The sequence below is a fragment of the Neofelis nebulosa genome, chromosome 2 (assembly GCF_028018385.1).
Source record: "Neofelis nebulosa isolate mNeoNeb1 chromosome 2, mNeoNeb1.pri, whole genome shotgun sequence".
Lineage (NCBI taxonomy): Eukaryota > Metazoa > Chordata > Mammalia > Carnivora > Felidae > Neofelis > Neofelis nebulosa.
The window spans coordinates 141,950,703-141,976,588 of record NC_080783.1 but is presented as its reverse complement, the minus strand read 5'-3'; the positions used below and the strand labels follow the sequence as shown (position 1 = coordinate 141,976,588).

The following is a 25,886-nucleotide window of genomic DNA, read 5'->3' as shown; positions in this document are numbered from 1 at the left end:
CCTACTGAGCCACCCAGGCACCCCTAAAGATTTTATTTTTAAGTAACCTCTACACCCAGTTTGGGGCTCGAACTTACAACCCTGAGATCAAGAGTTGTGTGCTCCACCGACTAAGCCAGCCAGGAGCCCCTTCGGTGCAAAAAGGTGCTTTCATTAAAGCAAGAGGCAGGACCCATGGGCAGAAAGAGCTGCATTTTAAGTGTGAGGGGTGACAGACTGTATACTTGGGAGTTGGGGAAATAAAGACCAGGGGAAGTTTCCAAAAGGGCTTTCATATGTTAAAGAAGACTTACAGATCCTAACGACCTGACTATCCTCAAGCTAAGGTTTTTTTTTTTTTTTTGCCTCTAGGCAGGCATTAGCATTAAGACTGTAGGGAGTTTCAGGAGAAATGTTTTACCCTGCCTGCCTCAAGTATTTGTCAATGGGCTGTAGGTTATAAGGAAATTTAATTTAATTTTATCTCCATTTCCTTTGGCCTTTGTTCTCCACATCATCTCCCCCCCCCCCCCAACAATTTTGACCCCTAAATCTTTAAGGCTGCTGAGGGAGGAAGGTCTTATCTTCTGTAACTTCTTCCTGCTGAAGAGGGGCATAGAGATGTCCCTACCTATGGGTCAATATTGGTCAGTCTGGGAATGTATAGGGGAGTTACGAAAGGCAGAGGCAGCTGAATCCAATGTGGGCAGTAAAGAAGTATCTCTGTGGACAGGATCATCTGTTGATGTGAAGTCATCGTAGTGATGGAGTCTCAGCAGAGAGACACTGAAAAAGGCAATATGTTAGGATGACTATGGCTATAAGAATGAGAAGTGCAGCAAAGAGACCCTTAATAGTTGACCAAAATGCCCCTCCAAACCAGTAATGTAACCAATCACTGAAAAGGAGGGAAAGATTTTGTAGAGCCTCGATTTGGGTATTCATATCTTTTAATAGCTTTGTGACATTTTTGTGATCATCTGGGATGTATACACAGCATCCTGTGTTAATAATGTCACATGTACCACCTTGTGCTGTTGTTAGGACATCTAAAGCCATTGTATTTTGTAGAACAGCTTTGCTTATCTGTGCGACTTAAGTATTAAGTAAGGAGATGCTGTTCTGTGAATCATTGAGGACCTTCACGGTGCATTTATTAAGGGCTTCTATACGCCAAATTACACTTTCTAATCCTACAGATGGAGCAAAAATGGACACCAAGTGATCATCTGTTTTCTAGACTGTGTTCATCTTATTTTTAAATTGGGAAGATCACCTGGGGGAAGCGATGGTTGGATAACGCACCCATGAATCCAGGCAAAACCTAAGGTGCGACGATGACCTAGAGGATATGTGGTTAGTTCCACATAACCAGTGGATTTCATTTGGAGCCAGCCATCTGATTCCAGGTTGCCTTATCCAACCAGTAGCAAGCCAATCAGCTGCCTGGAGCATAATGGTTTGAGAACCTGTTCTAATGATAGCCGTCCTAAATGCCATGTGCTATTTGCCCAAGTGTCATATGTATGATTTCTTGCCTCCCCCATAAAATTGCCGTTTGACTGAACTGTCCAGTAGTGGGTGTGAGCCATAAATATGCATCCCAAATTTGATATATGCCATCCTCAGTATAGTGACAAGTGGGGTTTTGTAAGTTAGGCACTCATTAGAGGGCATCAATTCGTGGGTTTGTAAAGTCAGTTAATATTTTAATAGTTTGAGGGTATGAAAAAGTCTGGGTATGTCTTGGTAAATTCCATGTTCTATTGGTCATGGGCTGGGAAGAAACATTCTAAGTAGTGATAGATTTATCAATGAAACATGGTATCATTATATATTATTTCTGAAATATAAGTATACAGAGAGTGCCAATCAGTGGCTTGCAAAGGGGAAAATCCACCAGGGAATTCAGATGTACTTGACTTGAGCAAATTCCATATATCCAACAAGTTGTTTGATGTCGCAGTTCAGTATAATACTGTGCCCGTTATAGAAAGGAATTGTCAGCTAAGATAGATGAACAGAAAACAAGGAGAAAATATACAACCTTCATTGTTGTTTGAAGAGGAATTTTAGATTTTCTACAGGTTCACAGGTGTAAGAAGGCATGTTAGTTTGCTCATTGGTTTCCTGTGAAGGAGGTACAGGTTTTATTCTAGATATGAGCCCATGAAGAGTGCCCCTCTAATTTTACTGCAGTGGGAGTACATATGGACCTTTCTATTTTGGATTTAAATCCCCCTCTGTATTTGACTTCCAATCTTTTAAATAAATCATATCTCCAGGACTTACGTGCGGCGGACTTTCAGTTGTAGTTAAATCAGGTTTGGGGAGCATGTGATCAGTATACTCATTAAGTAACTTACCATTAAACCAACCTTAAGTGAAAAATTTGACAGAGTATTATAATCTTAATCTAATAACAAGTCTACTGTAAGAAATGGCTTTCCATATAATAACTCAAAAGGGCTAAGTCCTAGAGGTTGTTTTGGAGCTGTTCTTACTCTGAGAAGTACTATTGGTAAGAGAGTAACCCAATTTTCCTGGGCCTCTGGACTAAGTTTAGTAAGGTATCATTTTAGAGTATGATTAGCTTTTTCCACCTTCCCAGAGGATTGTGGATGCCAAGCTGAATGTAGAAAATATTTAATTTTTTTTTTTTTTTAGAAAGAGAGAGAGAACTGAGGTGGGGCGGGGGGGTGCAAGGAAGGGGCAGAGGGAGAGGGAGAGGAAGAGAGAGAATCTTAAGCAAGCTCCATGCCCAGCAAGGAGCTGAAATCAAGTCTGATGCTTAACCAACTGAGCCACCCAGGCACCTCCAAAATATTTAATTTTAAAATCTTGTGCTATTTATTTGCATATTAAAAGAAGGACCATTGTCACTTTGAAGGGATCATGGAGGTCAAATCTAGGAATAATTTCTAGCAAGAAAACTTTGGTTATTTCCGTGGCTCTTTCTATTTTACATGGAAAGACTTGATCCACCCAGTGAAAGTATCAGCAAACACCAGTAGGAACTCATAGCTGTTGCAAGGAGGCATTTGTGTGAAATCAGGCTGCCAGTCCTCTTATGGATATGTCCTATGGCTTTGGATTGGTTTTAAAAGTGGGGGAGGGCAGACCGCGTCTTCCAGATTTACTTGTGCACAAACAATATAGGATCGGCTGACCAGTTTTATTGTAGCTGTTAAATTTATTCGATCAAATATATTTTTAATACAATGTTTTAAAATATTTTGCCCAAATGAGTAGCCTGGTGTAAACCCTGTATTATCTTCCATTGGTTATTTTTGGGTATAAAGATTTTTCCCTTATTATTAACAAGCCAGTCCTATGCATTTTTTGAATATCCTCATTCCTGCACTTTGTGAATTTCTTGGTCTGAATAGATTGGAATTATGGACTTTATTGGAGTTAAGATTGGTATGAGACTGAATATTTATTTATTTTGTGCTGCTTGTTTGGCTGCATGGTTTGCCAAGTTGTTTCCTTTAGATTCTAAGATCATATCCTTTTTTTTTTTTTTTTAAGTTTATTTATGAGAGAGAGAGAGAATGAGAGAATGCTTGTATGCAAGTGGGGGAAGGACAGAGAGAGGGGGAAAGAGAGAATCTCAAGCAGGCTCTGCACTGTCAGCACAAAACCCTGTGCAGAGCTCAATCTCTCTCACAAACTGTGAGATCATGACCTGAGCCAAAATCAAGAGTCAGATGCTTAACCAACTGAGCCACCCAGGTCCCCCTAAGATCATATCCTTCTGAGGTCCTTTGAGGTGAATTGCAGCTACCTCCTTAGGTAGATAGATATACAGCCTCAAGAAGAGAAATAATTTCAGAGGCCCCTGGATGGCTCAGTCAGTTAAGCATCCAACTTCGGCTCAGGTCATGATCTTGCACTCTGTGAGTTCAAGCCCTGTTTTGGGCTCTGTGCTGACAGCTCAGGGTCTGGAGCCTGCTTCAGATTCTCTGTCTCCCTGTCTCTCTGCCCCTCCCCTGCTTGTCCTCTGTCTCTTTTTCTCAAAAAATAAATAAACATTAGAAAAGAAAAGAAAAGAAAAGAAAAGAAAAGAAAAGAAAAGAAAAGAAAAGAAAAGAAAAGAAAAGAAAAGAAATAGTTTCAGGCCCATATTTGATTGGGGAATTACGGCTTGATAATAATCCCCTTTCCTTCCTCCATGGGTATGTAGCAATTAAAGAGTATGGATAAGTGCTATTAATTCAGCCTTTTGGGCAGAAGTATTTGTTGGAAGGGCTTTTGCCTCAGTGGTCTTAATTAAACTAACTATAGCACATCGAGCTTTTCTCTCTCCCTTATCCAGGAAGCTACTGCCATCAGTAAACCAATTATCATCTGCATTTTCAATAGGGGACTCCTTTAAATCTGGTCTGCTAGAATAAACAAGATCAATAATCTCTGAGTAGTCGCAGTCTATCATACAAGTATAATGGCCAGGCATAAGGATAGCTAGGCTTAAAGTTTGACAGGTTTTAAGTATTATTTCAGGTGTATCTAGCCTGGTATTTGCTAAGTGGCCTCCCGTCATCCATTGGTGGCCTTTGGTTTCTAAGACACTCTGGATCGGATGTGGAGTCATCACTCGCAGAGACTGTCTCAGAGTAAGTTTTGAGGCCTCTTCTACTGGGAGGCCTCTTGCAGCCACCCCTCGAAGACAAGCTGCCACCTTGAGCGACATTATCGAGTGACTTCGGAAAATAGCCCACCAGTCTTGTTTCACTTCCTAATTGCTGGGTAAGAACTCCCAAAGCTTGTCCCTGTTTTTCTGCTTCATATACAGTGAAAGGTTTTTCTAAATTTGGTAAAGCCAAATCGGGGGCTGGCAAAAGCCTAGCTTTTAATGTTTGAAAGGCCGTCTGCTGGGCTTTAGTTCAGAATAAAGGTTCCTCATCAGGGCTTTTAACTGAACCATACAATGGTTTGGCTAAGAGCCCAAATCCAGGAATCCATACCTAGGAAAGTGTAAACTGGGAAGAACCTGCCATACCTAGGAAAGTACGGAGTTGTTTTCTCATAGCTGGGGGTCCAGGATCTAATATAGTCTTTTTCCTGTCAGTAGACAGGATATGGTGACCTGGCATTAGCTCATATCCCAAATATTGTACTTTCTGTTTAGATATTTGCATCTTTTTAAGGAAGATGCAGTACCCTCTCCTGTCTGCCAAGAAATCAAGTAAAGTTACAGAATTGCCATCAGACATTTCTCTCGTGGGACTACGGATTCAAATATCATCCACATACTGAACTGTAGTCCCTTGAGGCAAGGCGATAGCATGGAGGTCTTTACCAAATGCAGTCTCAAAAAGGTGAGGACTGTCTCTAAATCCCAGTGGTGGCTTGGGGAGACCATCCATGTTAACTGAGCAGCCTGGGGGCTCAAAGGTTAGGCCCATTTAAAGGCGAATAGTGGCTGCATTTCCTCACTTAGAGGGCTGCAAAAGAAGGTGTCTTTTAAATGAAGTACTATAAACCAGTGGGCATCACCAGGGACCTGGGTGAAAATAGTATAGGGATTTGGGCCTATGGGATGAACAGGCATAAAGCTTCATTTATAGTTCTCAAGTCTTGTACCATTCAATAGTCCCCACTTGGCTTTTTGACTGGTAAAATTGGATTGTTATAAGGAGATTGACAAGGCTTTAAAATACTATGTTTGAGAAACTTATCAATAAGTGGTTGCAATCCAGCCTTTGCCTCAGGTTTTAAGGGATATTGTTTTCTATGAAGGGTAGTGATTGGGTCCTTTATTTATTTTTTTTTAAATGTTTATTTATTTTAGAGTTGGGGCAGGGACAATGAGAGGGAGACAGAGGATCCAAAGTGGGGCTCCAAGGGGCGCCTGGGTGGCGCAGTCGGTTAAGCGTCCGACTTCAGCCAGGTCACGATCTCGCGGTCCGTGAGTTCGAGCCCCGCGTCAGGCTCTGGGCTGATGGCTCGGAGCCTGGAGCCTGTTTCCGATTCTGTGTCTCCCTCTCTCTCTGCCCCTCCCCCGTTCATGCTCTGTCTCTCTCTGTCCCAAAATAAATTAAAAAAACGTTGAAAAAAAAAAAAAAACAAAACAAAGTGGGGCTCCAATTCGGAACCATGAGATCATGACCTGAGCCAATGTTGGATGCTTAAGCGACTGAGCCACCCAGGCACCCCTGGTTGGCTTCTTTAAAATCACTTTAACTGGTTGGGCTTTAAGAGCCGTCCTAGGACATCACAATCCCAGACTTGTGGATTTATTTCCTTCCAGCTAGTAGTGATAGCAGGATAAGGTTTTAGCTCTCCAGGTGTTAAAGAGAACAAGCCATCCCCTTCTTTAGTAAGGGAAAACCTGCTTCCCAGTTTACACATTAAGTCTCATCCAAGTAATGGAGTAGGACAAGACAGAAGGAGTAGAAAAACATGAGTAACCCATTGACTTTTGTATATACAGGTTAAAGGCATTGTCCGATGGCACGTAGTTTCCCCTTCTATGCCAACAATTTTATAGTTAGAAAAACAAGCAGAACCGGAGTGCTGAATAGGAACAGAGAAAGTGGCTCCTATATCAATAACAAAATTGATAAACTTGCCTTCCACATCCAGAGTAACCCAGGGCTCAGTCATCTTGATGTCAAAGGGAGCCAGACCAGCTTCAGGGCCCCATCATGCCAGATCCTCTGGTTCCTGCTCTCAGGCAGGGAAGTGAGTTCCTGTCTCCCTCTCTCTCTGGAGATGAGGACAGTTTTTCTTCCGATGTCGTTTTTTTCTTACAGACAGGACATGGCCCTGGTGGAGAACATTTGTTTAGACATTCTTTTTTCCACTGTCTGATCTGACCACAGCGCTAGCATGGAGTCTTACCTGATTCTTTGATACCAGCTTTTTCTTTAGCCCCTGGTTAGTCTGGTGTCGTGGGGAATCCACAATAGTGGCAGCCAATCTTTGAGTCTATATTTTACCCTGCAATTCAGCTCTCCGGTCCTTTCCTTCCTTTAAGGCCACATCTGTATTATTGAGGACTCCAGTTGCTACCTCTAGTAGGTTCTGGGGGAAGAGGGAAGATTTGAGGACCTAAGGCCATTTTAGTCAGTTTTTAGTGGCTGTCAGGTGCCAGCTGACTTATAAAATGCAGGTTTAGTATAGTTGTTGCCTCAGGTGAGGTTGGGTCCAGATTTGCATTTCTACGGATAGCTTCTATCAAATGACCCTGAAATAGAGCTGTATTCTCACCAGCTCCTTGAATAACTTCCTGAATGTTATCAAAATTTACAGGTATAGTGAATCCTTTTTTCATTCCTTCTGTTAAACAAGTAATCACATGATCTCACCTTTTCCTTCCTTGTCTGTCCTCCTGATAATTTCAGTGTGCTTTGGTATTTGGAACAGCAGCGCCCCCTACTGGATAACGTTCCCTATCTCTGGTTGCCAGAGATATCCCAAATATATCCCTGATACAGTTCCTTTCCTCATGGGTGCAACGAGTTAATATGATGTATATATCTTGCCAGGTCAAATCAAACAGTATATACACTTGTTAATTGTTGATTCAATAAATTGAGAAGGGTTTTCGCAATATTGCTTTTTCTTTTCAGTCAAAAGTTCTCACATATTTGTTACTAACCTACTGGTACAGAGCATAATAGCAGAGAAAAATCATTTCCCCAATAAAGCATATCTATTGTTCAGGTAGTAGGGAGGTTTACAGAGTGATGGGATAGGAACACGTGACCTTCATGCAGCATAAATATGCGTGCCATCGCACGAGCGATCTCTTACAGACCCAGCTTGGTTCTTCTCCAATGCCGCCTCTTGGAGTTGTACCTGATTTTATTACCAGTCTTCATCTGAACTCACTAGGGAATGGGATGATTCTGCTTTTGTTTCCTGGCCAGAAATCGCTTGATCCCGAAAGTCTTGTGAGAAGACATGGCAAGGATCAGTCACCCACACACACCATGATCCATCCTAATTATTATTTTATCTGAGCCAGGTCTGCCATGGAGAAGGGGACATGGACTTGAATCATGCCCATTTATCCATTGGCAACTTTCCTAAGAGGATGCATTCCAAAGTTAGCTGGAACTCTTGCAAGATAGGGAATCCCACTCCTAGTTTGTCCAGCTGGGCTGGGAGCAGACAGGTCTTGGGGTCTATAAGGAGGAGGGATAGCAACAGAGCCAGTGTCCTCTTTGTCTGGACTGGTCAGTGACTCCTGAAGTAGCCCTGGCTTATTAGGAGGAATGGGCCTATTTAGACGGTCATCATCCAGTATATCCAGATGGGGTTTATGAACCTGGTTGGTGGTAACACATTCTACAATAGGCCCTCAGGTCTGAATCCTGACTTAGGGCCATGAAGGCCTGGATATAGGTACCTCAGTCCATTTTCCCTGCTTCTTGCAGAAGAGAGCCAATAGATCATACAGAAGCTTAACGTCCCAATAATGGCCATCTCCCCTCATCTCCTAAGGAGTACTGAGGCCATGCAATGTTACAGAAGAAGATCAGTTTTTTCTTTCCTAGATCTTACAATCTGAATTGATTTCCGTGAGTTAAAAGGCATCCCAAGGGAGAATCCTTGGGGGCTGAAGAAGCTCCCATGCTTCTAGAAAAGTAGAAAAGGTCCATTGCCAAACATCCCCTGCCCCTGTCTCCTGGGTGACATCCCAGGCGCAGGACATGTCAGAGGTTCTTGGTATCAAAAGCAATCTGAGGCATTCTTTGAACGAAACCGCTGTTGGTCACCAGTCCCACTGTAAAGACCTGTAGGAGGGATACTAGCTACCACCTTCCCCTTCCCCATTTGCTTTCTAGACTATAAATGGGTAGCACTGAATGGATCAAAATACATGCTTTGCCTTGAAGAATCCTTCCTTTTTAACCCATAGAAAGCACTAGGAGAGTTTCTCAAGGGGAAATTACCCAACTTTATAATTTAAGTAGCCAGTAGGGGACACTGATGGAAAACAGTAAAGACAGATATCCATCATGATCTAACTGACATTCCAATACATGTAGTCTTTACAACCAGCTTCCCTAGGGAAAGATCCTGGTTGGGTTTAATTCAGTCGGTTACTGGTTTTGATGTGCTCCAAGTGGAGGTCTCGAGGCCAGAAGCAGCTAGGCCAGAGATGTGAAGGGTATCACATTAGACCAATGAGGAGGAAACCTCACACGGGAGTCTTAAGACTGGCAGCTGTCCTGGTGAGTTAGGTGGCTGTCCTGTGCCCAACACAGACAACTTTTGTATAAGAATGGGAATAAAGGGAGGGCATCAAGTTTCTGAGTCTTTATTAGCATTCCGGCCAAGGTACTAACTTCCAGCCAAAAGGCAGGCTTTCTCTTCCCCATAGAGGAGCCGTGGGTTAGAGGATTGCAGCCTGAGCAATTGACATTGAGAGTGTTCCAATAAGACCATACTCCCTGAAAAGCTCCTGAAATGAAAGTAAAGGGAGAGGAGAGGAGTACTTACCAAGTTTGCACCGAGGCTCAGAGCCCAGATGAGAAGATTCTGGCCTCACGTTGGGGTGCCAAAATGATGCAGTTTGAAGTGTTGGGGTTTGGAGCCGAGGGCCAAGAAAGAATTCTTCAGACTTCTTTGGTGCAACAAAGTGTTTTTATTAAGACACGGGGTCAGGACCCTTTGTGGGCAGAAAGAGCTGCGCTGTAAGTGTGAGGGATGACTGATCTTGGGAATTGGGGAAGGGAAAGGCACAGGGAAGTTTCTAAAAGGATTTTCATATGTTAAAGAAGACTTACAGATCCTAGAGGCCTGACTATCCTCAAGCTAAGGTTGTTTTTGCCTCTAGCCAGGCATTAACATTCAGACAGTTGGGAGTTCCTGGAGGAATGTCTTACTCTGCCTGCCTCAAGTATTTGTCAATGGGCTATAAGGAAATTTAATTTTATCTACATTTCCTTTTGCCTTTGTTCTCCACATCAATAATATGTGAAAAATAAGAACTCTAACAATAGCTATCACTGTGAATGAATTGTCGTCAGTGTGAGGATGAGAACACACACCTTCCTAGCTTCCTCAAGGTCATCTCTGGCTGACTCCTATGGCCTTTTCAAACCTGTTATGCTCTCCAAAGACCAGAGCCCCACCTGGCCCTCTGTCTCTAAGAGGTGGGAGGAAGGCCCACTTCACCCTCAATTTCCCTTTTTTCCACTCAGTCCATCTCTTCTGTGTTGATCTGCCCTCCTGTGTAGGAGAACACAGTGCCCCACTCCTTTCCAAGGCTACCTCTGACCCAGCCAATCAATGGTTGCCTCAAGGCTCTGGCAGCAAGACCGTCTCATCACTAAGTCCCACCCACTCTCCTCTCTGGACTCCTTCCCCTCAGGCTCTGGCCATGCTCCGCTTTTCTCTGGCTTCTCGTCTTTTCCTCCAATGTTCAGTATTCTAATGCTAACTTCTCTCCTTCCATCAAGAACAAAAGTCCTCTCTGCATTTTGTCCCCTCACTGTTGAGACGGTTCTGAGGGTCACCAAAGAAGAATCTAACCTGTTTTTTCTTCCTCTTCTAGTCTAGCTTCTTGTGATTCTGCGTTTACCTTCAGTGACAGGTTGTTACTCTCCGTTCTGATTGTTCCTCTTGGAACAATCTTTTCTTTACTCAGTCTGTTTCTGTACACATCTCTGAGGATTCTAGACTTAGTGTGTTCTGTCTCTTATGCTGTCTTATGCTGTTCTGTCTCTGATGTACTGTAATGCCCCCGATTTCGAATCCGAGAGACCACCAAGGAGCCCCTACCGATGCAAACGCATGAGCGTTTATTTGCAAGCTCGAGCTTGGGCCCAAGTATACCCGACACAGCAGAGCCGGGACTTGGACCCCTAGGTTAAGAGGCGTAGCAGTTTTATAGGGGCCAGTGGCCAATGAGATTGTAACACACACAGAAAGTTGCATAGTCATGTCAGTCCACATGCAGGTGGCCAATTGAGTTACAATTTACCCTATAGTAACTGTTTGAACTAGCCTATCATTCTGGTCAGAATTGGTGCGCAAGTTTGGCGGGCAAAAGGCGGGGTTTACATTCTTTGGCGGTTAGGGGTTCCGTATTCCTATACGAGCCGATTTCCAGGAAGGGTGTGCTCAGCGGCTTGACTAGGGTGGGGGAGTGTCTTAGGCAATAAGTAGGTCATGTGGGGGTTATACATGAGATGGTGGGTGTCGCACAAAATGGAGTTAGTCTTTCTGTGCTTGTCCAGGGGTAGGGGATTTTTGTTAAATTCCTTGGGTCCCACAGTACTTCCACTGGGCAGCCTCATCAAACCTACCACTTAACCATTTCTCTGCAGGCCATTCCTTCACCACCCTCCTAGGGTTGGAATTTCCAGTTACCTTTGAAAAGCTCATGCCATTGCCTTTTCATTTCATTTATTCATCCATTCAGGAAAATATTTGAGCACCGCTGAAACATCATCTATCTCTAAAATCACCTATTTCTCCATTTCCACGCCCATCTGCGTTTTGTCCTGTCTTTTCTCTGGATAAATGACATTAATCACTCAACCTGAACGAGGATCTCAGAAGCCATTTTCAGCCTCCTCATCTAGACATCTGCTCAGCCACAGAGTTGGTAGTGGATCCTTTTACATATCCCTACTTTTCTTTCAAGAAGCCGGAAGCTTATTTCTTAGGGGTAGGAGCTGATTTTATTTCTCTTTGCAAAATGACTTAGTTTAGTTTCTAGGACTGAGGGCAGCTCCATAAATACTGTTGAATTAAACTCAGTTGATATCACTCATAGAGCAATTGACAGCTACGATAAGGATCTTAGAAGACTTATCTGTTAATTCCCTGGCAAAAAATGCACTCAGTTTTCAAATAATACCTACAATTAAGATTCTGAAACTCTGTAGAAATTGTACAAAAAAAATACGTAATGGGCCTAAAAACATTAATTATAAAGATGGAAGTAGAATTGTTCAGAGAGAAGACTATCAAAGACCTGGCACGTGAAAGATGAAATCCCCAAGGATAAATTGCCTTGTATGAGAAAAATATCAAGAGTTGAAGGTTAGGGGCGCCTGGGTGGCTCAGTCGGTTAAGCGTCCGACTTCAGCTCAGGTCATGATCTCGCGGTCCGTGAGTTCGAGCCCCGCGTCGGGCTCTGGGCTGACCTCTCAGAGCCTGGAGCCTGGAGCCTGTTTCAGATTCTGTGCCTCCCTCTCTCTGCCCCTCCCCCACTCATGCGCGCTCCCTCCCTCAAAGATAAATAAAGCTAAAAAAAAAAAAAAAAAGAATTGAAGGTTAACAGCCAGAGGAAAGAGAAGAAACAAAGGGAAAGAGGAGCCAAGGGAAGTGAGGTGAGGGGGTAATGTGAGGGACCACCACAAAGAGAGCCACAAGTGGTTAGGAATGGCCTAGTAAGTTTAAAACCAGTGGGGTCCAATATTTATTTTCCTCTATTGGCTGTGCTGTGCTTTCACATGACTCCCATCATTTTCTCCTGTATTTTAGAACCTCAATAAAAGTCTGCTATGTGGTGCTCCAAGCCAGCTGTGGAGCATCATTCACTCAGATCTCTCTTGGGGAGAAACTGCTACAAACAATGCAATTAGGTTGGCCTCCAGCTCGTGCACCTTGGGGACCCACTACGATGTTCACACCAAGGCCGCCATCTACCTGGGCTGCTCCAGCCTTGACTGAACTCAGTGGAGACCTCTAGCTCAGCCATTTCTGCCCAACGCAGGACTCTTCCACTGGGCGATCTTTGCTCTAGATCTCCCATCTGCCTGCTCAGGACTTTCCCAGAACTGTACTGTCTTCTGAGGCTATTCTTACAAATCCTCTTCCTTCCCCTTTTCTTGTCACAGGTGTCAGACCTGCATCATGTTCTAAGGTTTCCCCGCCCACTCCTGTGTGTGTGTGTGTGTGTGTGTGTGTGTGTGTGTGTGCGTGCACGTTCTCTCTCTCTCTTCCCTCAAGAAATCTCAAGATTTCCTCAAGAAATCTCTTGCATTTCTAATTCTGTCTTGGTGACCAAATCTCAGAGGAAATGAACTGACACAGTGTGTTGTTTTTCTTGACAGTAGGGTGTGGGGGTGCAAGAATTGGAGCATTTTCCCCAGTGGGGTAACATGGTGTGGAAAAGAGGCCATGCACACAGGAGGTGAAGGGCTGAGTGGGGATTGAGAATTAACAGAAGCAGGAAGCTGAGCCCAGAAGTGATTAGGAAAAGAATAATCTAGAGATTTGGAGAGGGAAGCTGGGCTTTCCATTTGATTTTAATCTTAAAGGATAAGTTAACCTTAGTAGCTAGAGAACTTTCCAGGGTCTCCAGGCATCTTGCTGTGTGTGAGCAGGTACAAAGCAAGAAGCTCATGATGTGCTCCAAGCGAACTGGAGGGTGGTGAGAGAGCACTCACAGAGCTTGCAGCTGTACCCACAGCACCCGCCGCAGGGCCTGGCAAAGAGGAAGCTGGAGAGGCTAGCTGAATGAACAAAATCCGCTGTTCTAAGTGCACACAAATTTCCTGATCTGGGTGAATGACGTTAGATCCTCCATGAACTGTGAATGATGTCACCAGTTAGTGGCCACTAAGAAATTTGGAAGAGGGGAACAGCTATGAACTAGGTATGGAACAATGCCATTGTGCCATTTCAAACAAGATGACCTGCTTTGGTCACTCACAGTCTGAACACGGTATGATCACTTTTACATTACTTTTAATATAACTGCTTCATTCTGCAAGATGATCTGTATCTCTCTGCCTCATGGCCACCTCTGCCTCACTTACTTCCCATTGTCCAAAAACGCTGAGACTCACTCAGTCTAAGAGGAGAGATGAAGAGAGCTGGTCTTACTGGCTACACTAAGTGCTTCCCATGCACTCTATCAAGCTATGTTTACCTAATTAAAAGAGTCCACTAAAGAGACTTTTCCTGAGCAAAGAAACACTGCTCCATGCCCTGGTGTACATTTTCAACACCTCTCAGACACCCTGTTACCCCAATGTGTCAGGTGATTCTACCAACTAGTGACCAGTGAGTTGATGGGATGTTCAACAAGATTCTCGAATGTGTTGTAAAGGCAGTTTCGATAACCTGTTGTGTAATAAATACTTGAAGAACTCCCAGTGTTTAACTGAGGGTGTCTGGCCCTGCATGGCCATGGGACACATGTGAATAGCTATGTAAAAGGGGAGCTCCTGTAAAAATTTACTCTTCGTGGTCTTAGTTCTGAACTGCCTTTCTGGACCTATTCTTCTTCCTGTTTCTCCTCTACTCCTGACCCTCTGAGCTAACAAATTTATTGTTTGATGTCCTTCCTCTGTTCCCTGATCTACTTTGGACTTGGTGTTCCACTTCCCCTCAGCTATGACTGTTGCTTCTCCCAGAGAAGACTCTGATCCTCCCCTGCTCAGGGCTGCTTTTGGCCATTTCAGGTAAACACCTCTCCTGGGTAAACTGGAGAACCTTTCAACCGGTGCTCCGCTCCTGGGGGTAGAACACCTAGCAGGTTTGGAAGTAGAACTGGACACTGGGAAGGCATGAGCTGACACAGTTCTGCCTTCAAATGCTTGGAAAAGGCATTTTTCTTATTCTCTAAGGCCCCAAGAGATAGAATGAGCCATAGTGGGACGTTAAAGGGACAGAGTATAACTCGAAAGAAAAGCAAGAGGTATTTGACAGCAGTCAGAGCAGCCACAGCTGTCATTTCTTGTCACTGGAAGGTGCTCACGCAAAGACTGGCTAGCCATCAAGTGGAAACTGGAAAGTGGAAAAGTGGAAAGTGGAAACACTCGCAAAAGGAGTCATGCATCCTATGGGTCATTTTACTAGAGGTCTGCAGCGTCCTTCAATGCCGTGCTTCTCAGAGTCAAAACTTTCATGATTCTTTAAGTTAAAAACAGAAAAGTCAGATGCTTCCCTAGAGGGAACGGTTTGGAGTGAGGATCATTGGAGGGTCAGTTGCATAGAGGAACTGCCAAGAAGGAAATTACAGGTTGGGATGAGAAGCAGGAGAGTTTGAATCTGGGCTGGGAAGGAACCATATCCTCTGAAGGGACCTGGTAAACTGTGCTTTTCTGTCTCAGATGGATCAGCTTAGACCTGAAGAATGTCAGCAATTTTCCTCTTCCCACAGGGCCAATCTATAATAATTAGTTTTACTACTTTTTTCACAAGCTATTAATTATTTTAATTAGCTTGTTCATGCACTCAAGTTGTTTACAAGCACTTTCCTTTTTGTAGCGAACCAATAAACAGTAGAAGGGAAACTACCAGTTTGGAGGGACCCAGGAAGTTTTTACCAGGCAGGCCACGGCCCAGAGCATGAAGGAGTTTCTTCTGCTCTACACTGGGGACCTCCCAGCAAGAGCGTCTGAGTCAAATGGGTATCCTCTGTGGTCATTGCCCCCTCAGTCAAAGCAACAGAGGGCAAACAACCTGTTTTTTGTATGTTGCTCCGACAACCACCACCACAGAGTAAACCCCAAAGGTTGTGGATGGTTACTAGTAGGCTTTTATTAAAAACCCACATATTTGGCATCTCTTAGTTATCTGGTTTGACTTCTGATTTCACCCCTTACTGGTGTGTGACCTTGTAAGAGTCACTTCTCAAATTCTTTCTTTGCCTGTCAGTGAAGCCAAAAGCACCAAATCAGTGGAATTCTTTTGATTATTAAATGAGTGGGCACTTAGGGTAGGTGCTCACACAGCACCGGCACTGAGCACTCATTCGATCCTCACCTCCTCTTCCCTCTTGCCTTCTTCTCTCCTCCTCCCTCTTCTACACTTCCCTTCGCTGCCAAAACTGGGACTCTTTGGCTCCAGACTTCAGGGCTCTTACTTCATTATTGTTCTTAAGTCTGTACTTTACAGAAGTATGAAAGAGAGAAAGTGAAATAACAATTTCCAAGGAATTATTGCTATTTGAATTGTCCTATTGGGACGTCTGAAAGACCTCAAGGGCCTTTTCCCCGGGGCTATTACGTCATGCTCTCAAAAGTTGTGCACATGCGCAATTTGGAAAGTGTGTTTCTCAGGAGGTTCTTTCCACCTCCTGGGGACAACCAGGGGCGGGACGGGGGCGGGGTTTGGTGCGCTATGATAAGAGGCTCCTCAGGCTCCACCCACGGCCTCAGGGGATTGACACCTCTCCCCCCACCCCTCCCCTCCAGGGAGGAGACAGGGACTGGGAAAAAAGACCCTGTGTGCTGTTAATTTTTGTGATTGAAAATCCTATTTGGAGCTTTCCTTTAACAGAGCCCAGCACCCCAGAAAGCCATGCTGCTATGCTCCCCGCACTGTCTCTCATTTGCTCAGGTATGAACTTGGAAGAGAAACCCTGAGTCACCAAGGCAACTCTGCCTTCACAGTAATCTGTCAAAGCAGGGAACTGGGGCTCTTTATAGCAGATCTCAGGAACCCAATTTTTTTCTATGCGACGGGGGTGCTAAATCACCACCAGTGAAGTGTAATGTTTTTTGAAAAGTTTTTCATTAAGTCTTCAATAGATTAATGGAAACAGAAAATTTTTTCCAGGAGTTTTTCTATGACTAGAATCTAGAACAAAGAAAAAAAAAAGGTGTATGTTGAATTGAAATGTTTGTACTTAACCCCATGTGTTGTATTTTTGTTCCAATTAAATATACTCATGTACTATTTTTTGGTCTAATTTAAACAACCAAAGAAGGAACTGACCAATCAGGTTTTCAAAAGGAATCTTTTGGCACCGTCTTGTGACCATTTATGGTACAATTTAAACAGAACCAAAAGCAGCCCTCTTTAAGTTTTCTAAAACGGTCTTCTGGAACTCTCTTGTGGCACATCGTGGAACTGAAGAAAACAACAGCTACCGAATAATGCCCCTTGTCTCACATATGGGGAACGCTTTTGCTCCTGCTGCTATTATAACTATTATTCCCTGAAGACTTACAGCGCAGCCACACTCACTGATCTCTTTGTGTGACTTTGAAGCACAATATGAGAACGACCACGTCTCATTTTCACCTCAAAGATGGAAATAAAAGGGGACTTGCTCCAACATGTTAACATCTGTCAAGAACCACAGAATTTTAAAGCTGATCAGTGAAGAAAATATCAACTCTCCTCATGCGATGGTCATGCAGCAGGCCCACTTTGACTAGTAAAGAGAAGTGCCTGCCATCCTGGGCACCTTATTGTGCTCTCTAATCTCTTTATGTGTGTCAGTAGTTAATTTTCACAACTCTAAGAGGAAGGACTCTGTGATAATCTTATCCCCCACTGAGAAAACTGAAGCCCAGAAAGGCAATTGCCAGAGGTCAGTGACTGACAAGAAAGTGCCAGAGCTGAGATGTGGCCAGATCATTCCCTCAGAGGCTGTGTCCCCAACCCCTACTTCACACCTCCTCTAACTCTACTAAGACTCTGGGCGTGATTTTAGTGACTATTGTCATTCTGCGTTAACCTTTCCTGTTGTTATAGCCCTTCAGCAATGTCACCTAAGTGCTTGTTAAATTGGTGATGTTAGTGTTAGTCTTGAAAAAAGTGACTGAAAATCCGCCCTTGATGTGAACATGGACTAAAGGTGTGATAAAATTTGAAGTGCAATATTAGCTGTCAACAAAGTCTCCAAAATGGAAATAAAGGAAATCCCTCTACCTTTTCTGCATTTATGAAGAACCACAAAATTTTGAAGCTGGCCAGCCAAACAAGTGCCATAATGTCTGTGCTGTTCATATAGGGGAGACTCTAAGGGTTTCTTGACTTTGGCACTATTGACATTGGGGCACTATTGACACACAGGGCTCTCCTGTGCATTGTAGGATATTTAGCAGCATCCCTGGTCTCCTCTACCCATTAGATGCCAGTTGTGACGATCAAAATGTTTCCACTTTGGTGGTGGTGGAGGCAGCAGAGAGGCTCAGATTCTTCTGGATTGAGAACAACTGAGATAGAATATGCTATGAAATCATTGCAATAAAATGAGAAAATGCAAGGATTATAGCCAGCATAACTTTAATCTTCTCAAATTGTCCTCAGAAAGGGAGAGAAGAATGGAAACAATGAAAAAAATGTCATTGGCCTGGCTGCAAGATCAGCCCCCCCCTGAAAAATGACACAAAACTATCACGTTTATATACCTGACAGCCGAGAATGAACACCGCCCCCCCCCCCTTACACTGAGTCCTATGGAAAAACCAACGTTGAGTATGTAAGATTTCCATGATTGCGTTGCACGATTGCATCATAAAATGTGACTGCTATGTTTCCAGAAAATCCTAAAGACTTATTCTCCTGATTTCCTGACCTTCAGGTTCTCTGCGGGCTCTGGCTTTCACCTTCATCAAATATTTCACTCACTTCTCAGCACCCTTCTTGAGCTATTCTCAGGTAATGACTGTAATCCCTCTTCATATCTGATATCAGCTCAGATTTAGATCTCCTCCTTCCACATATAGAATCTACGAGTTTCCAAGGATAACCTCATCTACTCCACCATTTTCCATGGATGTCAAAATATTCTAACTTAAATGTTTCAAAATTTCATCACTCTCTGCTAACACTTTTAACCTCTAACTTTTTTCTATGATCAATATTTCATTCATTTATTCACTCGTTCATTCATCACTCATTTGGTGATTACCTATTATATCTTCTAGGCACAGTATTAAATGCCAGGAATACAAAAAGCATTAAGCTGGTCTCTAGGGAGGGCACCTGCAGTCTAACACTGAAGAGGGAGGGAGCAGGGAAATGACAATGCATTGTGTGTGGCAAATGATAGGATGCAGGTGTCCACAAAAGGCTCTGGGAACATAGGAAAGGAAAAAATTCTGTGTCGGGGTAGGATAAGGAGGCTTCACTGAGGAGTTGGGAATTAATCTGAGTGTAGAAGTATAAATAGGAGTTTGCCAGGCAAAGAGCATGGGGTGGTGGGGGGGAGGTTGAGGAAGTGGGGGGGTAGAATGAATCACCTATACATAGACCAGATCTGTGAACGAGTCTGGTGAGTTTCTATTCTTGCCTTTTAGATAGTCTCTCAAGAAGGGAATCTTTTCCCTTCCCCTGCATGTTGATGTACTCCATGTCGAACTAATGGCCACCACCTCACAGCCACCACCTCACCAGATTCATTTTTTTCTAGCCACACTGTGGCCCTTGCTCCAGAAGGTTCTGTCACTCTCCCACTCACCACCTCCTCAGCTGACTCCTCTCTCCCTTTCTGCTCACATCCAGTTCCCAGAACCTGTCACTTCCATGTCTGTCATCTCTGCCTCGCTCAACCCATATCTCTTGCCCTATGACCATTACTGCTCTTCAGACATACCTTACCTCTGTTCTAGAATCCAGTGAAAGCCTCCTGACTGGCTCGTGACTTGCAGTCTCTCCCTTTTCCCATCTATCTGACCGTAAGCTACAACTTATGGAACCGTTGTGGGGATTTTTGGACGACTCGTTCATGCGTTGACTGAAAGGCAGGCAAGGCAGGCATCTGGTATTTGCAGCCTTTCATGGAGATGAGCTCTGTGGTAGGGAATAAGTAGAGACAGCAGGGTCAGAGCAACTAACAGTGAGGCCACCACAGTTAACAACCAGACCTGGCTGATGTCATCCCTAGCCCCATTCTCACAGTCCTTGCCATGGCTTAGCAGGCTCCACACAGCCCTCGTGGTTGTGAATCACACAGGACATGCGCTCTCCCACCTCAGGCCTTGTGCTGACTTAGTGGCTCCCTGTATTCTTCGCTCTCCCTCATTTCCTCCAAATTACGTCTCAGATGTCACTTTTTCTGACCCATCTCTCCAACAACCCTCTGTAGAACAGCAGCTCTCTGTGATCCTGGGAATTCTTACCCTCCCTGACTTACCTCTGTGCTACTTTTTCATCTCCCCTCCATGACAGCAGTGACTTTGTCCATTTGTTCTCTGTTGTATTCCCTGGGTGTGGAAGAGTGTCTAGTCAGGACTGAGTCAACACCAGCTGAATACATAATGGAAGAGTCAAGTTCCATTTCTTCTTTCCCCAGCAGCATCTATATTTCCCAGCCATGGGATCTGGGTGAGGTTTTCCCACCTCTCCGTACCGGGATAGAGTGGAGGGAGGATTTGACTGGCCTAGAAGCCCCATCCTCTTGCCATCAGTCATTGGCTTAAAAGGGCATTTCCCCAAGTCCAAGTCAAACAGCGCAAACAGTGGTTGGTTCAGGGCTGGGAAGGTGGCCCAAGTTGGTCTGATACAGGTAACATTCCTTTGGCTTGGTGGTCAGGGAAAAGGAAGCTCTGTTCTGTGGGTGGGCATGACTTGCCTTACAGTCAACGGCTCTAGGTACTTTGCTCTCAGGAGAGGCTCCAGCCTGAGGACCAAGTCTGAAAGCTGCGCAGAGAGCATAATAGACAAGTAGAGCCAGGGCCTCCACCACCATGTGAATCTCTCCTTCTGAAGCCATTGCATCTCTACAACTTCTGGATTCCTTGTTTCGTGAACTGATGAATCCCATTATTGTTTAAGTCAGCTTGATGTCAGTTTTTCTTTTTTGTGCAATCCAAAGCATCCTAGCTGATACACTGTCCTTAAAATGCTATTGTGCCCTAGTGATGATTTAAGGACACTGATCAACTAGAATGTTTATTATTGAATCAATAAATTCATTCGTCAAATATTTAGGGAGCACCATACAATGACTTTAAAGACAACTAAATGATCATGGCTATAAAACCGACGTTGGGGCACCTGGGTGGCCCAGTCGGTTAAGCGTCTGACTCTTGGTTTCAGCTCTGGTCATGATCTCACAGTTTCAGGGGTTCGAGCCGTGCGTCAGGCTCTGTGCTAGCAGTGTGGAGCCTGCTTGGGATGCCCTGTCTCCCTCTCTTTCTGCCCCTCCCCCACTCACATTGTCTCTGTCTCTCTCAAAATGAATAAATACACTTAAAAACAAAAACAAAAAACACTTACCTCATTTGAGGGAAAATGATAAGAGATAGGGAGTGTTTAGACTCGAGAGAAGGCTTCTTAGACAACAACTTCATGATAGATGTGGCCTCATATTTGAAGAGGATGACGTGTTTAGACATGGATTTGACTAACACCTGCTGGAATACAAGATATTCTTAATTCTGCTGTAGGTGCCAATCCCTTCTCCTAAGGTGCCAGGGGGAAATACATTCACAGAGAACAAAGCAAGGAAAGGCAAGACCTTGTGATTAGCTCAGACTTCAGCTTTAGATCACTGTGCTTCCTCTCAAAAGAAAAGGGGTCTTAACCCAAAGCAGACTGTCCTGGAGGAACTAGCATCAAGGCAAACAGAAGGCCTCCTCTGTTTGCTTCCACCCCAAAGTGCAAACCCTTGTTGTGAGTCTTACCACTCCAATGGGAAGAGAGGATATCTATGCCTGTCTGAACCAGATGGAGAATCCAATGCAGGAATAAAAGATACATATCTCTATCTCTACATTCCTTCCCTCTACTGAGCCACCAGATGAGATCACTGCCTTGGTCAGTAGAAATACAAACTTATAAAATCTTGATCTGGGGTATCCAGCTAGGCCACGCAGGGATTCCTGCCTGCGTGACCTATGAGATAATAAATTCTTGTTTTTAAGAGGCTAAGTTTCTGAAGTTTCCAAAGGTAATTTGTTACACAGCAATAGATAACCGACACAAATGGGTACGTAGAGTTTCATTACGTAAATTTAGGTTGTTTCCAACCTTTCCCAACTGCAGTATGGCACTGAACACCTTTAGACATATGTCCCTACGCGTTACTAAAAGAAGTTGTGTATGATAAATTATTACACATAGAACTGTTTACTCTTATTTTAAGTTATAATACTGTCAAGTTACCTTCCCAAAAATTATATACCGATTTGTACTACCAATAAAATATGTTTTTTACCCCATAACCTCGCCACTACCAAGTATTATAGATCTTTATCATTTACCAATTTGAAAGGGGGAAAAAAAGGTTTCATGTATTGACTGCTTACCCCATGTCAAGCCCTGGCTCAGTGCTTGACACACCTTTTCCCATTTGATCCTTAGGGTAACTCTATGATGTAGGTGTTATTATGACCCCATTTATTACCCCAATGATGAGAACAAGACCTAATCAAGAGTACATAATTAAGTAGTAGACCAGGTACTCTCAGGAAGTCTCACTTAGGAATCTGATCTTTAAATGGCTGGTGAGGGAGCCTGGGTGGCTCAGTTGGTTGAACGTCCAACTCTTGATTTCAGCTCAGGTCATCATCTCATGGTTCCTGGGATCTGCCAGGTGCTGGGCTCTGAGCTCACTGCATGGAACCTGCTTGGGCTTCTCAGTCTCCTCTTCTCTCTGCCCCTCCCCTGCTCTTGCACTCTCCCTCTTTCTCTCAAAATAAATAAATAAACTTAAAAAAATAAATGGCTGGGGAAATTTGACCTAGTCTCACATGGCCATTAGACTCTTAGTATTTCTTTTCCTGTCATTGCATATTCATATTTTCTCCTTCTGTGCTGGGTGTCTTCTGTCTGCTGCTTGAGGATTCACAGTCTTCCTACTCTGCCCTGCTCTCTCCTAGAAGTTTGACTTCTCTGGCCTTCATTAGCAATGCCCCAGTGCCCTAAGTCTCCCTGCTGGGTTTAGCCAGTGGAGAACCTGGCAGGAAATTAGAGGTGGGAAGAAAATAAACTCCAAGTATTTATTCTGACTGGCTTTGAAAAAAGGTCATTGTTCTTCTCAGGTGACCTTCTCTTCTTCTAGGCTCCTGTAATTTTTCTCTCCTCTTTTCACACATAGAAATGATTCCTGATTGGCTGCAAATAGCCTCAGTTAACTGTGGCTGTCCTATACACACAACTATACAAATAGTCTTTTGTAAATGAAGCCTCCTTGCTTTATCTTGAGTGTGCTATTATTTTAGATTTCCTATTATGTTGTCTTTTCTCACTGAATTGTAGGCATTCTGTATGTTGAGGTCATAATTCTTTGTCACTTGATGTGGAAGCATCTATCTTGGTTTATTATTTTTTAGTATCATTCTTAAAAGTGAAACAGCTGTGGGGCGCCGGGGTGGTTCAGTCAGTTGGGCGTCCGACTTTGGCTCAGGTCATGATCCTGCGGTTCGCGAGTTCGAACGCCACATCAGGCTCTGTGCTGACAGCTCAGAGCCTGGAGCCTCCTTCAGATTGTGTCTCCTTCCCTTTCTGCTCCTCCCCCACTCCACACTTTGTCTTTCTCTCTCTCAAAAGTAAATAAACATTAAAAAAAACAGTGAAACAGGCAGTTACTTTATGAATAAAATGGGTTTATTTGGGAATAGCAGAGGAATTTCAATTCAGGACATGTATGCCATGGCAAACCATAGGCAAGTGCAGAGATCAAAGGAGAGAAACATTACTTTATAGAGGAAAGGTAAACATTGGAAGGGGCTGCTTTGAGCGAGAGTCCAATTAAGAAAAGCATGAGTTCAGGCTGGTGATGGTTTCTCATTGGCTGAGTTGTGGCATTTTCTTACTGTCTGAGTTTGCTACCAGGCAAGAAGAAATACTCCCTTTACTTTCTACTCCTGCTGGAGTAGTAAAATCGGCTCCTTCCTGTTGGGAAAGTGTATAAATATCTTCCTGTTAGGGTCTGCAATTGACCATGAATGATGGGGCTTGAGAATTCCTTTTGGCCTTGGGTCCATTTTATGAGGATTACTTTATTCAGTTGCAATAGTTTTATTTAAGATGATTTCTGTGTAGGGGCGCCTGCATGGCTCAGTCAGTAGAGCTTCTGACTTTGGCTCAGGTCATGATCTCAAGGTTTGTGAGTTTGAGCCCCACATATGGCTTGCTTCAAATCCTTGGTCCCCTCCCCCTGCCCCTTCCCCATTTGCACTCTCTCTATCTCTCAAAAATAAATGAACGTTAAACAAAAAGATGATTTCTGTGTAAATATTTTTATATCTTCACCCAAGGCCCCACCCTAGAGAATGTGGCCTTGACCTTGACAAATCCATTGCAACTCACTTCTCCACTTTGGGGTGGGATGAAATGTCTGGATCCTAATCCATTTGTGCCCCAAATATCATCTTGCCCTCCTTAAAAGTTTACTTTCCTCTTCAAGTATATGGAAAGGTTTTGTCTGTACTCCACCTGACTTGTCTACTAGATGCTGTTCCTCAATGTCATGTGCTTCCTCCTCTGCTCATGGCTGCTTCCTGCCTGGAATTCTTAGGCATGGTCCCCTGCCAAAAGGGCTCCTCTACTTGTACCGGTGGAGGAGTGAATGTGGGGCAGGCCACGCTTTGTTTATCATATACTCCCTTTACTTTCTAAAATATCGTTACATGAGCCTGTATGGTTAATCAGACTTTGGCTATGGGGGTGGGAGGAAAGAGAGGGTGCATTGCAATTGAGGTGGAAATTATTATAATACGGGATGGTGGAGGAAGGAGACTTACACTGAGGGTCTAATACGATTTTTCCCAAAGTACATATAGGAGATTTGGTTATTCATAGGGAGTTCCTTGTGGGCACACCTGGTCACTAACATCACTCCTTATCCTGGTATCTTTCTTCTAACCATCTAACCCCTCCTCTCTGGATTCCTCTCCTGAACCTCCCAGAGAAATGTTGTTCCCTGTCCACATGGTCAGTCTTGCCCCCAGAATTATTTTGTTACCTCTAGTGTTAAACTTTCCTTAGCAGAGTGAAGTGAAAGAGGAGCTCCAGCAGTACACCAATGGAACAATCTTGCCTTTGCAAAAGTCCCCCAGAACTGTGTGTGGAGGGGCTTCAGTACTCCAAACCCCATGGAAGAGTCTAGGATGGGCAGCCTGAGTCTAGTCCCTTTTGAAGAAGCTCGACCTGCAGAAGCTGCAGACCCTTTTTCATTTTTCCCATTCTTGAATGTATTCATTTCTGTTCTCGATCTCCTGTTTTCCGATTGTGCCCCTTCAGGCTTCACAGAGTAAAAAATGGACCATAAAGGGCCACTCCTTTAGCCATACAACCCCACAGCAGCTTTGAAAGCACCTTTTGTGAAAAGATGGGGTTTCATTTTTAACCAGGGGCTACGTTTACTCTCAGTTTGGGGGAAAAGGAGGGAGGAAGTCTTGCCTACATGTCTTAGGGAGAGGAAGGCAGATGGGAGACAAAAGAAAGAGGTCCATTTCACTCTGTCTCCTTAAAGGATGACAGGCCCAACAGTCAGATTCTAACAGTTGTTACTACAACAATGGAACAGGACACTTTGGAACACAGAAGCTCCCTGTCCTGGGAAGTATGTGATTAATGGGATGTCATAGAAAGGATTACCTGTCTTAAGAGCAAACACAAAGTCTTTCTCTTTACCTGTCCTTTTAAATCAGTTCTTTACTATTTAAGGATATAAATGTAAAGTCAGAATTGGACTTGGCTGACTATTCATGAGGGAAGAATGCTAAAGGAAAGGGGGATGGGATCCGGGCATGGGTTAGACAGGTAAAACAGGCTATGTTACATTGTTGAAAGGAGAAGATATCAGTGTGTGTGTCTGTGTGTGTCTGTGTGTGTGTTGCATGAAGCTAGATGCTGGTAGGCTGAGCTGGGCTAACAGATTCATGAAGAGGTAATTAGCTGGACAGAGGCTTCCCTAGACTCTTGGAACACAATCCACTGCATGCCCAGGTGTTATCTGCCTCTCTTCGCATTGCCCTGTGGGAGCTGGGGCTTGGGACACTGACACAAGTACTGATATTTGGCTCCTCCTGCTGCTATAATGAGGTCCTTTGTCTATGATCCAAGAGTCTTCTGTTTTCTCCCAATATCCATGAAACTGTGGCAGGCTAACTCAGATTGTAGGATGGTAAAATCTCAGACTCTTCGCAGTTCTTGACAGTCTTGGTACCAAGAGGGGATGTAGACAAAAGAGGCTAATTAGCAGATTTTCGAGGGAAGTCTCTGGGAATTGGCAGTGAACATGTCGACCAAGTTTTTGATCAATGAGGCACGGTTCTCCATGTTTTTGCCAATTATAAGGA

At 43.9% G+C, this 25,886-nt stretch overlaps 1 protein-coding gene and 1 long non-coding RNA gene across 4 annotated transcripts in view; one reads left to right on the top strand and one right to left on the bottom strand.

Annotated features, from left to right (window-relative positions):
* Positions 1 to 25,886, top strand: part of LOC131504348 (uncharacterized) — a 54,687-nt gene that overhangs the window by 15,346 nt on the left and 13,455 nt on the right. The window lies entirely within an intron of this gene.
* LOC131504347 (large ribosomal subunit protein eL39-like) lies at positions 7,635 to 7,892 on the bottom strand. The gene is given in 1 exon segment (XM_058716499.1): positions 7,635 to 7,892. A coding segment is annotated over 1 exon segment (156 nt). The 3' UTR covers positions 7,635 to 7,736.